The sequence below is a fragment of the Gasterosteus aculeatus genome, chromosome 6 (genome assembly GCF_964276395.1).
Source record: "Gasterosteus aculeatus chromosome 6, fGasAcu3.hap1.1, whole genome shotgun sequence".
NCBI lineage: Eukaryota > Metazoa > Chordata > Actinopteri > Perciformes > Gasterosteidae > Gasterosteus > Gasterosteus aculeatus.
Genome location: NC_135693.1, coordinates 8,418,759 through 8,434,569, shown reverse-complemented (window position 1 = coordinate 8,434,569; position 15,811 = coordinate 8,418,759). Strand labels below are relative to the sequence as shown.

The 15,811-nt window shown below is 43.0% G+C and overlaps 2 protein-coding genes and 2 long non-coding RNA genes across 4 annotated transcripts; 1 reads left to right on the top strand and 3 right to left on the bottom strand.

The window, feature by feature from the left end:
* Positions 1-2,974: 2,974 nt before the first annotated feature.
* LOC144409427 (uncharacterized) lies at positions 2,975-4,643 on the bottom strand. Its single transcript, XM_078104074.1, has one exon. The coding sequence runs from the start codon at positions 4,509-4,511 to the stop codon at positions 3,315-3,317; it is 1,197 nt and encodes a 398-aa protein (XP_077960200.1). The 5' UTR covers positions 4,512-4,643; the 3' UTR covers positions 2,975-3,314.
* Positions 4,644-5,055: 412 nt separating this feature from the next.
* On the bottom strand, positions 5,056-7,164 carry LOC144409429 (glycine N-acyltransferase-like protein 3). The gene is given in 5 exon segments (XM_078104076.1): positions 5,056-5,674; positions 5,677-5,862; positions 6,344-6,464; positions 6,554-6,661; positions 6,807-7,164. Coding segments are annotated over 5 exon segments (822 nt in total). The 5' UTR covers positions 6,882-7,164; the 3' UTR covers positions 5,056-5,342.
* Positions 7,165-9,571: 2,407 nt separating this feature from the next.
* Positions 9,572-14,509, top strand: LOC144409430 (uncharacterized). Its single transcript, XR_013467868.1, has 2 exons — positions 9,572-10,227; positions 10,748-14,509. It is a non-coding gene; the product is annotated as an uncharacterized LOC144409430 (long non-coding RNA).
* On the bottom strand, positions 9,802-12,221 carry LOC144409431 (uncharacterized). Its single transcript, XR_013467869.1, has 3 exons — positions 12,114-12,221; positions 11,312-11,488; positions 9,802-10,866 (listed from the first exon to the last, which is right to left on the bottom strand). It is a non-coding gene; the product is annotated as an uncharacterized LOC144409431 (long non-coding RNA).
* Positions 14,510-15,811: the final 1,302 nt, after the last annotated feature.

The following is a 15,811-nucleotide window of genomic DNA, read 5'->3' as shown; positions in this document are numbered from 1 at the left end:
ACTGCTGTTCCATTTCACTCTCAAGTTCGTCCATATTCTTTTCACCTCCATGTCCTTCATCACTCTCGACCATACTTTCTCAGCTGCTGGTCTCCTCACATCCCTCCCTCTTAAGCATTTGTACAGCACTCTGGTTTTCGCATTCATTAGGTTCACCATCTTCTCACTATCTTCTATATGCAGCTCAATCTCTCCTTCCTCATCCACCCCATTCTCTCTTCCAATCATTTCCATCCACTCTTTGGGCATCCCCCCCTTTATCTTATCCATCAGCCCCTCTGCTGTCCCCATCCACATTTCATCACCCCTGCTCCTCACCTCATCCACTATCACCTGTGCCCTCATAAACCCTGGTACATATTCATACACTAAATCTCTCACCTTCCTGAACCCCGCCCTCCACATCAGCCTGTTGTACAGTGTTTCCCCATCCCATGTGATTTTAGGGTTCAGAAACACGGGCTGCTCCCAGACTTGCTTCAAATTCTTGCACTCATACTTCACATATTTCACAAACTCCCCCCATGCTCCCAACATCTCTTTATGGAAATCAGATACTTCGCTCATCATCCCTTTCTTCAGTTCCATGTACACGGCACTGTCTCCACACCCCCCACATCTATCAATCGCTTCTTTTAGAAAAACCTTCCATATCTGGTCGCTGTTGTTCCTTAGATACCTCACCATCATTTTCACCCTAAGTGCTTTCTTCTTTTTTTCTAAATTGATCAGTTTCAGTCCTCCGTCCTCATACTCGTTTTCCATCACTTCCCTGGCTATTCTGACTCCCTTCCCGTCCCACAGAAACTCGCTCACTTCTCTCTCCACCTCCTTCATCACTCTCTCAGGTACATCTAGCACATTCATGACATACACTAGCTTACTCATCACTAGTGTGTTGACAACTACCACCTTCCCTTTCAATCCTAGCCCTCTTTGCTTCCAGAACCCTAATGTTTTCCTAATATTGTTCACTATCCCTTCATATTGCATATCTCTCCCTTCCTTGTCCTTAATCCCTAAATTAACTCCCAGTACTCTGAAGTAATCTTGCTTCTCTTTTAACCCTATCTCCACCCTTCCTATGCTCCCCTCTCCTATATACATGATCTCTGACTTCTCTATGTTCACTTTAGCCCCTGATGCTCTCCCATACAGCGCTAAACTATCTAGTACACCCACTATGCTCTCCCTGTCCTTCACTGTGACTGTTGTGTCGTCCGCATATTGATATAATAGGCTCTCTTTCCCTCCTGGTAGCTCTATTCCCCTGATTTTTTTATTCTGCCTTAAAAGTTGTGCTAGTGGCTCAGCTGACAGTGAGTACAGCAGTGCTGACATCGGACACCCTTGCCTCACCGACCTTTCTAGCCTGAACGTGTCTGTGACTATCCCATTGATTTTAACGCAGCTGTGTGCTCTGTCATACATCCTCCTGATCCATCCCCTTAGCCTATGCCCGAACCCCATTTCCTCCAGCACCCTGTGCAAGTAGGTGTGATCTACTCTGTCGAATGCCTTGTTTAAATCTAAACTCATTACAGCCCCCCCCTTTCCCCTCTTCATGAATTCTATTGTGTCTCTAATGCTGCTCACTGTGTCAGCTATGTCCCTGCCTGGTATACTATAAGCCTGCGTGCTCCCTACCACCGTCCCTATGACTCTTTTGATCCTATTGGCTAACACCCGCGCTAATATCTTATAATCTGTGTTCAACATTGTAAGTGGTCTGTAGTTTTCTAATCTATCCCTATTCCCTTTCTTGTGAATGATGCTAACAAGCCCTGTCGCCATATCTGCTGTCATCCTATCCCCCTCTTCTATCTATCTAAACACTCTATCTAGCACAGGCACTAGTTCCTCCCTGAATTCCATGTAAAACTCCCCAGTGATGCCATCTATCCCAGGACTCTTATTCCTGCCTAGCCCTGCTATAGCTGCTTCTATTTCTCCTGTCCCTATGTTGCCCTCACACATCTCCCTATCGTCATCGCTCAGCTTACCTTCCACTTTCTCCAACACCAAACTCATGCTCTCTTCATCCACTTCTCCTCCGCTAAATAATTCCCTATAAAATCCTTCTACCCTTTCTGCTATCCCAACAAGGTCTGTTATTCCTTCTCCCTCCTTTCCTTCCACCTTCTCTAAGTAGTTCCTCTTCTGTTTGGTTTTCTCTAGCCCGAGAAAAAACCTTGTACATTTCTCTCCCTCAATCACATGTCTCGCCCTACTCCTGACTATTGCTCCCTTGCACTTTCTCTGTTCTATCTCCTTCAGCTCGTCTTTAATTCTTATATAGTTCTCCATATCGCTCCCCTCTTCATCCATCCTCTCTGCCTCCTTCTCTAGCTCCTCCTTTAGTTCCCTCTCTCTCTTTCTCGCTCTCCTATTCCTACCTCTGCTGTAATTTACGCTGAGCTCTTTAATTTCTGATTTCAGGTTCTCCCACCACCCGCCGACGTCGTCCTCATACATGCTATCATTCTTTCTTGTATTGATCCACTCTCTCACTTTCTTTTTATACTGTGCATCTTTCACCAATTCACCATTCAGACACCACACACCACCACCCCTCCTTTCAATTGGTTGAGTTAAGCTGAACTCCAGCACCATGTGATCGCTTAGTGCAGTGACTTTGTACGCTATCTCTCCTATCCTATCTGCTATGCCCTTTGCTCCCAAAACTAAATCTATCCTGCTTTGCTTCAGGACCCCTCTCACCACTTGTCTCCTGGAAAAGGCCCTCCCTTTCGGATTCCTCTCTCTCCACACATCCATCATCCCTCTGTCTCTCATCATCTTTTTCAGCGCGCCTCTCGACGCATCGCTCCTATAACACACACTCGATGACGCGTCTAACCTTCCACACCACACATTAAAATCCCCCACAATCATGCAGTTGTCTTCACACATCTCTCCCGCCCTCTCAAAAAAACCCTTTCTCTCTCTCTCCTCATTTGGCGCATATAAGTTTATTAACTTATACTTTCCCCCATTGTGTTCAAATGAAATCCCTATCATTCTCCCTTCCCCATCATCCACGCACTTCCTAACATTCTCAATCACTCCCCTCTTCACTAAGATTGCCACCCCCCTTGATTTATCTCCCCCATTATTCACATACATCTCTCCCATCCATCCTCTTCCCGTCTCTCTCACACACATATCGTCCCAGTGAGTCTCTTGTAGGCATATAACGTCAGCGTCGCACACCAGCAGGGCTTGCTGCCTCCTCTCTCGATCTCTGAGCCCGTTGCCGTTAAATGAAGACAAGCTAAGCACCATCAACAGTTTTATCAAGAGTGTCCACACTGTCATTTAGCTGCTTTCTTTTCCATTCGTCCCAATCTTTTGCTTTGTCTCTTGATTTGGGGCCTTTTCCTCACCTCACCCACCTTCTCCATGACCTCTCCCTCACTCGAAGTCACATTAGTGAACTCCCACTCCATCCCGCTCTGTCCCTCCCCAGCAGCCCCACTCGTTCCCAGTCCTCCCTTCCCTTCCATCTTTACCTCACTTTCCCCCCCGTCCGTTCCTCCGCTCGTCTCTCTGGCGCCTGCGTCTCTCACTCGCTCCCCTCCGTTGACAGTCTCCGTTTCCTTCTCTCCGTCCGTTGGTGTCTCCGTTACTGTCTCTCCATCTCCGTCCTGCTCCTCTCCGACCTGCTCCTCTTCCTCCTGCATCCTCTCCTCTCCTGCTCCTTCCACTCCTGCTGTCGGATCCGCGTCTCTACCTCCACTCGGGCTTCGTTCTCCGCCACCGGTCGCCTCCTTACTCCGATGCCCGTCTCCCGGCTGCTCCTTCTCCTGCCGCCGCTCCTCCTCCTCCTCCTGCTCCTCCTGTTGCTTCTCCGCGCACTCTCTGGCGTAGTGTCCTTGCTGGCCGCACTTGAAACACGTGAAGTCCGGACAGTCTCTGACTATGTGTCCCGGCTGGATGCAGAGTCGGCAGACTTTTATCTGCCTGTCGTGTATGACTCTGAAATGTTCGGCTCCTCCCGCCGTCTCAAACTTGGCCGAATACGGGAGCGATTTGACAGTCTCCGTGAACCTCACTTTCATGTACCTGGTCCCGTCAGCTATCTCGGTTCCGGGCCACACCCGTCTCCTTATGCTCGATACCGGAGTCACTCCCCAGTCCAGTAGTTTCCTTGTTATTATTTCATCGCCGATGTATATCGGCAGATTAATGAATGACACCACCATTTCATCTTTATTTATTTCACTTGCCGTAACCGTGTTGTTCTGTATTCTCAATCCGTCCATCAGCTTTGCCTTCCCTTCTTCGCTTCGCATCGTTAGCTCGTAGCTCTTCGGGTTCTTATACCTGCATCCAATCACCTCACCGCACTCCTCCTTCACTTTCCGAAGCAGCTCCATCATCGTTGTCTTGTCGCTCCCTTCAATCTCCACACTCAGCGTCAACTTTTTTTCATAGCTCCTCTTTTCGTTTTGTCCGTCGTCCGTGTTTTGTTTGGTGCGTCTCATCTCCGGTCCCTTTTCATTTGCCATGTGATCAATCCGTAACTTCCCTCACAGGGAGCGAAGTCCCCCAAACAGCAGGGCTGTCGGGGGATTCAGTTCCGCAGTGAAAATACTTTAACTGTCAACACTGTCCGACACAAACTGGGGTGATCTAACTGATTTGACTTGCCGCTAGCTCTCAATACGCACAGCTGACTCGCGTGGGGCGTGTTCAGGGTGGTATGGCCGTAAGCGAGAAACCAGCCTGCCAGAGTGCGTTTTAAACCTGAGTACACACACTCGTATCACGTTTCGTAGCATTGGGTGCGTGCTTACGTACGCATTTATTGTTGTTATGTGTCTTTCTTAGTTTTTATCAGTGAATCCCTTTTTTAAAAAGTTTGACTTTTCTGCCACCCAGAATTTTAAGATGATTATGTAAAATATACACATCAACGTCTTACTTGATTTCCTAATGCATCAACATCTGCCGCCTTTTTGGTTTCTTAAAACAAAGTTGACTTCTGGTAAAGTCTGTAAAATCTTTAATCCTGTATCAAAGAAATTCTCAGAACTAAAACGAAAGGCAAAATGAACTTTCATACATTTATTAAAAGAATTTCCTCTACAATTTCCATCCAAGAAGTAAATCGTTGCCACATGGAAATAGTCAAAGGCGTGTACAGCAGGAAAACGGCAATGAAAGCCTTGAAATCATATAAAAATTATTTTTCCACTTACATCAGCATTATAACAGTCCAGGTTTTGATTAATTGCTTTGGAGAGCCTCTATATTATCACATTTTAATGACATTGTCATTGACGTCATGTGTACCTGAATATGTTTCAGCTGTACATTCAATCACAATAGTTACGAAATCAGAAGTTGAACTCAAACCACGCCGCCCTGTATGAGGGATCCTCAATGAAGCCAAGGTTTCTAAAGAGCTTGTGGGAGCGCGTGTTCTCCTCCTCTACGAAGCAGTACACTGGGTAGCCTTCAGCGTGGAGTCTCCTGGCCATTCTGCTGATCAGGACTTTGGCGTAACCTCTCCCTCTGTGCTCTGGCAGAGTGTGCAACAAGCCCAACGCACAGTAATCATACACCAGGATCCAGGACACGGGCTGACCCTGGCCATCTGTGATGCAGTAAGATGGGAAGTGGCTGATGAGGTTTTTAATGTTCATGTAACCCGAATCAGATTAACCATTACAGCGGCCAAACATGCATGTATCCTTACAAGTACATCTTTATAATCTGACAACCTGTCAGCTGCTGGTGTGGGCAGATGACTGCTGTCTGGCAAATACATAAGATGCACCGTAGTGTAGACTTTGTTGTTGACTCCTCTGTCAGAAGACACTTCTTTGAGCATGGTTGCATGGGAAGCGTCAAATCCTGCAGGACAATTCTGTTATTTTTCTAACAGGTCACACCACATTATATATATATATCTCTCCTTTACTCATTATAAGTACCACACTGTAAAATATATTCCATTACAATTAAAAGTCCTTTTTCCAATCTGTAAAATAAAGTGTATTACTATTATCTAAATGATGTAGTTTACGTATCACAACTAAAACTAAGTACTCAATGCAGAAGAATTATCCTGGTGAGTGTTCAACAGTTATATATAAATATATATTTATGTTACATGGATGATCAGAAGTGTTGCATGTATGTTTTGTAGTATTAATGCATATTTCAAAAGCTTTCCACTGTGTAAACTTCTCTTTGTGAAGTAGGCCTACAAAAATATACCTGTATGGAAATAAAAAGTACCATTTCTATTTGAAGTATAATCCAGCATGAAATCTAAATACTCATAAATATAAATGTATAATGATGAAGACTGTCTGCAGGGACCTTTACTCACCACCGATGAGAAAGTATGAGCTCCAATCTACCGCATTCTCTTCTGTCAGCATTTTCCTTAAAATCTGCTCGTCCGTGCTGTAGTACGTCACCTTTTTCATGAACTCCACAGCGCGCTTGTTCTGTGAAATAAACAAACATTTCTGCAATCGGTTGTGTCGTACAGAAAACACGACAATTGTCCAACCTTTCCGATGTAGTGTGACCTCACCTCGGGGTCTGGTCGACAAACGATAACCTTAAAATCAGGCCACGCGTCAACGACGATCTCCAGCGTGCTCGGTTTGTTCCTGTTAATCCCAAATATGAAACCGTACACCTGCACACACACACACACACACACACACACACACACACACACACACACACACACACACACACACACACACACACACACACACACGACATGTTTACAGCAACAACGCCAAGACACAACGAGTACACGACATGCTAAGCAAGCCTACCTTAAAACTCCTGGGGAGGTGTTTTAGCAGAACTCCTTCAGCGGTCTGCAGCTCTTCTTTGTTGAGGATCTTCATGTTTTGGTGACTGGAGTTCCTTCACTGATCCAGTTTGCTCTGCTGGTCTGTGTTGGAACTGCTCTGTCGCAACGTGAATGCCCTCAGCCTTCAGGAGTCATTGACAGTCGCCACTCGATGGCACTGGCAGCAGGGCCGAGATCCTCCTTGTGGCACTGGCACGCAGTGGCACTCAGTGGCACTCAGTGGCTCTCAGTGGCACAACTCGCGGCAAGTAAGGGGCGGGCGTCGCAACGCCAAACCGCCGATCCCTCCCCCGCGGAACACCGCCGATCCCCCCCCCGTGGAACACCTCCGTCTGCGCCCCCCTCCCCAACCCCCCGAGCGGAATACGTCGGACTTGAGATAGAGGTGGGGAATATGTCGTGTATCAAATAAAATAAAATAAATACAAAAAACATGAAGTAAAATAAAAAAAGAACTACAAAAAACATCTTTACGGCAGCTGACCTGTCGCACAAACAACGGCCGTTTCCGGGAAAGCCTGGCTCCGCCCACTCGGGGTGGCGTTGAGACGCCCGCCTCTTACTTGACGCGTGTTGTGCCAATGAGAGCCACTGAGTGCCACTGCGTGCCAGTGCCACAAGGAGGATCTCGCTGTCTCTCGGCACTGGGGTCGATTTAGCAGCCATTCGGATCTCCGTGGTCAACTCAGCAGACACACGAACGTCGGTGCCCCTATAAACTGACCATTACGGTAAACGCACTTAAACGGCCCAGATTGGGAGCGAGCACCGAACGATTAACCTGAATAAAAGCGATTTGATCAATGATTCCAGACAACGACTGAAGTGTGTGTTCAGGACCTCTATGACTACTGTGGTACAAAACGGAGTTTACTCTCAAATTTGAGAATTCTCCAAGATCAAAGCCCATACTTTCAAAACGGTAACATCTCAATAGTTGAGATCCTAAAGGCGTTTTTCTCAATAATTTCAAACAATGACTGTATGTACGCGTGTTTAGGACCGCTAACTATTATACAGAACATACATATTTTTACTGTACACATTCAGAGATTTCTCTGTAATCTGTGACAATAAAAATTCTAAAATCCTATATGTGATGTCTCAGTAGTGTTTGTGACTAGCAGGTGCACCGAATGAACTGATTAGGTGAGTGACAGGTGGAGGAGACAGGGTAGAAAGTGACGGAGCTGTGGCGAGGCTTATATCTTTTATTTTCATCCTAAAACTATCTGTACTGGCAGTAATTTACCACTAAACGACGTCGGGGAACACCGCCATCACCTGTGTGTCAGCACTGCACGAGCACTAGGCGGAGGAGGAGGAGGAGGAGGAGGAAGGAGCGCGGCTTGTGGGCGCCGCGGAGCAGTTCGGTGAAATTCTCACAAGAACTCAAATAAATGCCCCGTCGAATGTCAAAACACATTTGTGGGGACACAGTGCGAGTAATAGTTATTCTAAAATTTTGATGAATGAAGAAACGATTGTGCTCCAGCAGAAGGGGCTTAAACAGCCTCCAATAAACGCAGTGGCAAAGACTACACCATGCCCAGCTGTTTTGGTAATGAATGAGAGTTAAATAGATATTGTTCGTTTAATTTGAGCTATTCCAAACCTTTACTTAGCAATAGTTGATTTCACCACTCTCATGTAGGATTATGTACCGAGCACCGGTGCCATATTGGTGAAATGAAATGACAAAAATGACACAAATGACTATATGAACATCTATTTATTGAACTTTAACAAAACTAAAAAGTGCAAATGTAAAACAAATCTTTTTTGTGGGATTTAGTCCAGCGCTTCTTGTGTCTTGTCCACATATTGAAGCAATAATGATAACAAATAAACAAATAATAAATAGTAAATGCTTTATATAGCCACATATTAAAATAAGAAAAGCTTCCGAAGCATCACGGCCGAGGTGAAAACATGGGTATTTTCTTTTAGTTCGTCCGTAAACTTACATTTACGTTTCGGCATGGCTGCAGATGTGCTGTAAACAATGCAACTAGTGAAGTGCTCAGTGTTGCCAGATTGGAAATGGTGAAGTATCGTACCAAAGGCTCAACATGGTCGTTTTTGGAGGATAATTATCGTGTATCTGGCAACATTGAGATCGGTCGACCAATGACTGTTCTCTCTACAGTCAGAGCTCGCGAAAGAAGGTGGAACGTAAGCGAGACACCATTTCCAAAACTGGTAAGGTCGTAATAACTAGTTTGTGAAAGACCCAGAGAAACACAAATATACGAAGACGAAGCAAAATCCCGGACGTTTTTGGAATCTCTGCCGGACGCATTTTTTAGGTCTCGAAAAGAGGACATGTCCGGGGAAAAGAGGACGTTTGGTCACCCTAATTAAACAGTCTGATAACTCTGTCCTCGCAGCAGCTAACGATAGCTCACCGCTTGTGTAGCTACAGCAGCTAGCTAGCCATCTACCTTCTATTCGTATTTATTTTTCTACACAATAGAAAAGCGATGTGCTCTCGTGCCTCCTGCAGCTCTTCTGTGTTGCACGTCAATACTTTGAGACAAACAAGGAGCGTCAATCTAACGTAAATGCTTTTCAATAAATGTCTTTAGTTCCTGCACAATGAACATGAATCTCAAATTAAATTATTAATATTCCCCAAATTCCAATTAACTACACTTCCGCTGTTACAGAGGGGAAACACTGTAATCATACTGTAAACTTTCAAAAGTTCATATGTTGTGCATAGTTTGAAGTGAAAAAAAACTTTTCTTCAATTGTGTTTGGGTTCAGGCTCTGTTTAGGATCGGTATCGGAAAAACCCAAACGATACTCATCCCTACTCTCATGCGCGCTCAACGTGAAGCTAAAGCCAGCCGCTGGTTAGCTTAGCATGAAGGCTGGAGACAAGAGGGCTTAAAAGGGATGTTTAAAAATCCGGATTCAACAGTTTACAAATTTCCGACTTGATGAAACAATGGACAAAAATCGTTCTTTATTTATTCTTAAAGTGTTTGCTATCAAGATCAAGATGGGGTCATAGAAAAAAACAAGTAGAGCAAAGTGTTTTATGCACCATGTCAAGTGGATGAGCTCTATCAATACAAATACACCGTCCACACACACACATTTACTCTAAAGGCTCATTTGCATATTGTACGTCACTGTAACCATAGAGACGTTACATCATGATGTCTCCATGTTCCATGTTCCATGTTCTATGCTCCGTTCACCACAGCATAAGAACACAGTTTGTTGCACATCCAGTCAGTCAGTCAGTTTCAAACCTCGCATCTACACACTGAAGTTTTCCGGACCTACACTTGCGGAAAGCAACCATGTAATGCCTCAGGAGTCTGTAGAGGGGACGAAGACGCATTCTGCTGCACTTAACAGAGCTCAAGGTAAGTGAGAAATCCAGACAGACTGCAGCCTTACTGCTGTGAATGATGTATTGGTCTATCGGGTGGAGAAGGCTGTGATTTAGAGCTAAGATAAACCTCTGATTCCTGCTGTTGTCATGTAGATGTACACAGAGACGCATTAACATATAGAAGTACTTACACAAAGACGCACTAACATATAAAAGTTATTTGAGGAAATTGCACTTCTGAGTTTGTACCCTATGGTTGAATGCACTTATTGTAAGTCGCTTTGGATAAAAGCGTCAGCTAAATGAAATGTAATGTAATGTAAAAAGTACTTACACAGAGACGCACTAACATATCGGTATGCACAGAGACTAGCTAAACATAAAAAGCAAATACAGAAATACAGTTTAACAACCACAAATATATAATGTAGATTTACACAGCCAAACAAACATGAAATAATTAAAATGTGCATCAAATTAAAATAATTGGATCTATGAATCTTGTCTCACATCCTGATGATCCTCCTCACGTCTCTTCTCCTTGTCTGCAGACCAACGGGACGCCATCAGGACGGCATCAGGACGCCACGTCATCGGGACGGCATCAGGACACCACGTCATCGGGACGCCATCAGGACGCCGCATCAACCCCTCAGGAGCAAATCCAGATCTACTCATGACACACACACACACCCACACACACATACACACACACACACACACACACACACAGAGATGTACTCACAGACACACTAACATTTGGTTCTAAACAAAGACACACACTAACATTTAGATGTACACAAAGACACATTAATATTTAGATATATACACAGACACACTAATAGTTAGATCTACACACAGACACACTAACAATTAGATGTACACACAGACACACTAACATTTAGATGTACACACAGACACACTATCATTTGGTTCTAAACAATGACACACACTAATATTTAGATGTACACAAAGACACAATAACAATTAGATATATACACAGACACACTAAGAATTAGATGTACACACAGACACACTAACATTTGGTTCTAAACAAAGACACACACTAACATTTAGATCTACACACAGACACACTAACAATTAGATGTACACACAGACACATCCTGATGATCCTCCTCATGTCTCTTCTCCTTGTCTGCAGACCAACAGGACGCCATTAGGTTGCCATCAGGACGCCACGCCATCGGGACGCCATCAGGACACCACGTCATCGGGACGCCATCAGGACGCCATCAGGACGCCGCGTCAACCCCTCAGGAGCAAATCCAGATCTACTCATGACACACACACACCCACACACACACACACACACACACACAGATGTACTCACAGACACACTAACATTTGGTTCTAAACAAAGAAACACACTAATATTTAGATGTACACAAAGAAACATTAATATTTAGACGAACACACAGACTCACTAACAATTAGATGTACACACAGACACACTAACAATTAGATCTACACACAGACACACTATCATTTGGTTCTAAACAAAAACACACACTAATATTTAGATGTTCACAAAGACACAATAACAATTAGATGTACACAAAGACACAATAACAATTAGGTGTACACACAGACACACTAACAATTAGATGTACACACAGACACACTAACATTTGGTTCTAAACAATGACACACACTAACATTTAGATGTACACAAAGACACATTATTATTTAGATGTACACACAGACACACTAACAATTAGATGTACACACAGACACACTAACATTTGGTTCTAAACAAAGACACACACTAACATTTAGATGTACACAAAGACACATTAATATTTAGATGTACACACAGACACACTAACAATTAGATCTACACACAGACACACTAACAATTAGATGTACACCCAGACACATCCTCATGATCCTCCTCACGTCTCTTCTCCTTGTCTGCAGACCAACAGGACGCCATCAGGACGCCACGTCATCGGGACGCCATCAGGACACCACGTCATCGGGACGCCATCAGGACGCCGCGTCAACCCCTCAGGAGCAAATCCAGATCTACTCATGACACACACACACACCCACACACACACACACACACACAGATGTACTCACAGACACACTAACATTTGGTTCTAAACAAAGACACACACTAACATTTAGATGTACACAAAGACACATTAATATTTAGATATATACACAGACACACTAACATTTAGATGTACACACAGACACACTAAGAATTAGATGTACACACAGACACACTAAGAATTAGATGTACACACAGACACACTATCATTTGGTTCTAAACAATGACACACACTAATATTTAGATGTACACACAGACACAATAACATTTAGATGTACACACAGACACACTAACAATTAGATGTACACACAGACACATCCTGATGATCCTCCTCATGTCTCTTCTCCTTGTCTGCAGACCAACAGGACGCCATTAGGTTGCCATCAGGACGCCACGCCATCGGGACGCCATCAGGACACCACGTCATCGGGACGCCATCAGGACGCCATCAGGACGCCGCGTCAACCCCTCAGGAGCAAATCCAGATCTACTCATGACACACACACACACCCACACACACACACACACACACAGATGTACTCACAGACACACTAACATTTGGTTCTAAACAAGAAAACACACTAATATTTAGATGTACACAAAGAAACATTAATATTTAGACGAACACACAGACACACTAACAATTAGATGTACACACAGACACACTATCATCTGGTTCTGCACAAATACACATTAATATTTAAATGTACACACAGACCCACTAACAATTAGATCTACACACAGACACACTAACAATTAGATCTACACACAGACACACTATCATTTGGTTCTAAACAAAAACACACACTAATATTTAGATGTTCACAAAGACACAATAACAATTAGATGTACACAAAGACACAATAACAATTAGATGTACACACAGACACACTAACATTTGGTTCTAAACAAAGACACACACTAACATTTAGATGTACACAAAGACACATTATTATTTAGATGTACACACAGACACACTAACAATTAGATGTACACACAGACACACTAACATTTGGTTCTAAACAAAGACACACACTAATATTTAGATGTACACAAAGACACACTAACATTTAGATGAACACACACACACTAACATTTAGATGTACACACAGACACACTATCATTTGGTTCTAAACAAAGACACGCACTAATATTTAGATGTACACTAAGACACAATAACAATTAGATGTACACAAAGACACAATAACAATTAGATGTACACACAGACACACTAACAATTAGATGTACACACAGACACACTAACATTTGGTTCTAAACAAAGACACACACTAACATTTAGATGTACACAAAGACACATTAATATTTAGATGTACACAAAGACACAATAACAATTAGATCTACACACAGACACACTAACAATTAGATGTACACCCAGACACATCCTGATGATCCTCCTCACGTCTCTTCTCCTTGTCTGCAGACCAACAGGACGCCATCAGGACGCCACGTCACCGGGACGCCATCAGGACACCACGTCATCGGGACGCCATCAGGACGCCATCAGGACGCCATCAGGACGCCGCGTCAACCCCTCAGGAGCAAATCCAGATCTACTCATGACACACACACACACACACAGATGTACTCACAGACACACTAACATTTGGTTCTAAACAAAGACACACACTAACATTTAGATGTACACAAAGACACATTAATATTTAGATATATACACAGACACACTAACATTTAGATGTACACACAGACACACTAAGAATTAGATGTACACACAGACACACTAAGAATTAGATGTACACACAGACACACTATCATTTGGTTCTAAACAATGACACACACTAATATTTAGATGTACACACAGACACAATAACATTTAGATGTACACACAGACACACTAAGAATTAGATGTACACACAGACACACTAACATTTGGTTCTAAACAAAGACAAACACTAACATTTAGATCTACAGACAGACACACTAACAATTAGATGTACACACAGACACATCCTGATGATCCTCCTCACGTCTCTTCTCCTTGTCTGCAGACCAACAGGACGCCATCAGAACGCCACGTCACCGGGACGCCATCAGGACGCCGCGTCAAGCCCTCAGGAGCAAATCCAGATCTACTCATGACACACACACACACACAGATATTATTATATTATTTAATATTATTATTATTGTTAAATATGTCGTCTGTTTATTATTTTAACAATGAAAATACATTTTAATAAAAATAAAACCAAATTAATCCGTCTTGTTTTATTCAGACCAAAGAGGATCACATGTTCTTTATTACTCGTTGACTTGAATGAAGTGAAACAACAATGATCTTGAGTTAATGAGCGTTTGTGTATTTAATGACACACAAAGGTTTCAGTCGACATTTTAAGCCTGATTTCAATTGTTGACTCACTTCCTCCTCTAATCAGACATCAGGCGGAAGAAGAAGAGAATATTTAGTCAATTAACATGTTTCCGATATGGAACATTTTGATTAAAACATGAATGCTTCTAAAAAATGAAGTCAGGCAACTCAAAGCACAAACAAGTTCAATTCTCTACAAATAAAGCAAATTCAAAGTTCATCGGGACGTGTGAGCGTCTCTAATGACGCAGTCAAGTGCAACTCCAGAGTTACGAATGTCTGTTCGTTCTCTCTGCTGCTGGGTGACAGACGACATCTTCTCTCTCACGCTGTCAATCAGAAACTCAATGAACCGCCACGCTGCAGCATGCGAGCTGCAGCCCTTCAACATTCCTATAGTTTAGATAGATAAATATGATAAAAAACGGATCAGACAAATGTGTGTTAACTGCTCCCAAAATGACAAATTCTAAATATTCTAATAGGATAATTTACTCACTCCAATGTTAATGGTAATTTGATCCCAACAATCTGTAGTAACTAAAATCAGCCAATGAATCAGAAGGTTTGCTCTCGGGGTTGATGTTCAAGACAATCGTTAACACATCTAGTTGTCCTTTTTTTATTTGTTATGTTCTATTACTAAATACTAAATTCATGTATTAATTAATATGTTTTACCGTTGAGGGGGTATGAAGTTAAATGGTTAGTCACCATACAAGTAAAAATGATTATATAGTGATAAACTATATAATATAACTAAACGTAATTTACATGTCTAAGTATACTATGAGAGAAAGTAGTAAGACTTGGTCGTGCGATGCTGGGGCGACGATGAAAGAGCTTTTATTGCACTATTCAGAGGTGTATGCAGGAAGTCTTATTGTGAAAGGCCGGATGACAAGTCAAACTCCGTTACCAGGCAAAACCTTTTTCTTCTTCTCATTTTACATTTTCCGCTCTTGTTTATTTCACATCAGAGCGGAAGAACAAAATTATGTATTAGCAGTAAATATAAAATTTGCTCAGTTTAATTAACAAATGCCAGTTTGTACCTCCTGTTTTTTTTTACAATGAACAAAAATACAACCCCCCCGTGGGCAGAGGCTGTTTGTGTCGTGTGCTCTGTTTGATCAATATATTCATGTACCCAATGATACTTGTCACTGTATGCGCTGCGTCCAA

Bases quoted from the DNA above. Each gene is read 5' to 3' on its own strand.
- LOC144409427 (XM_078104074.1), bottom strand. From the start codon at position 4,511: ATGGCAAATGAAAAGGGACCGGAGATGAGACGCACCAAACAAAACACG.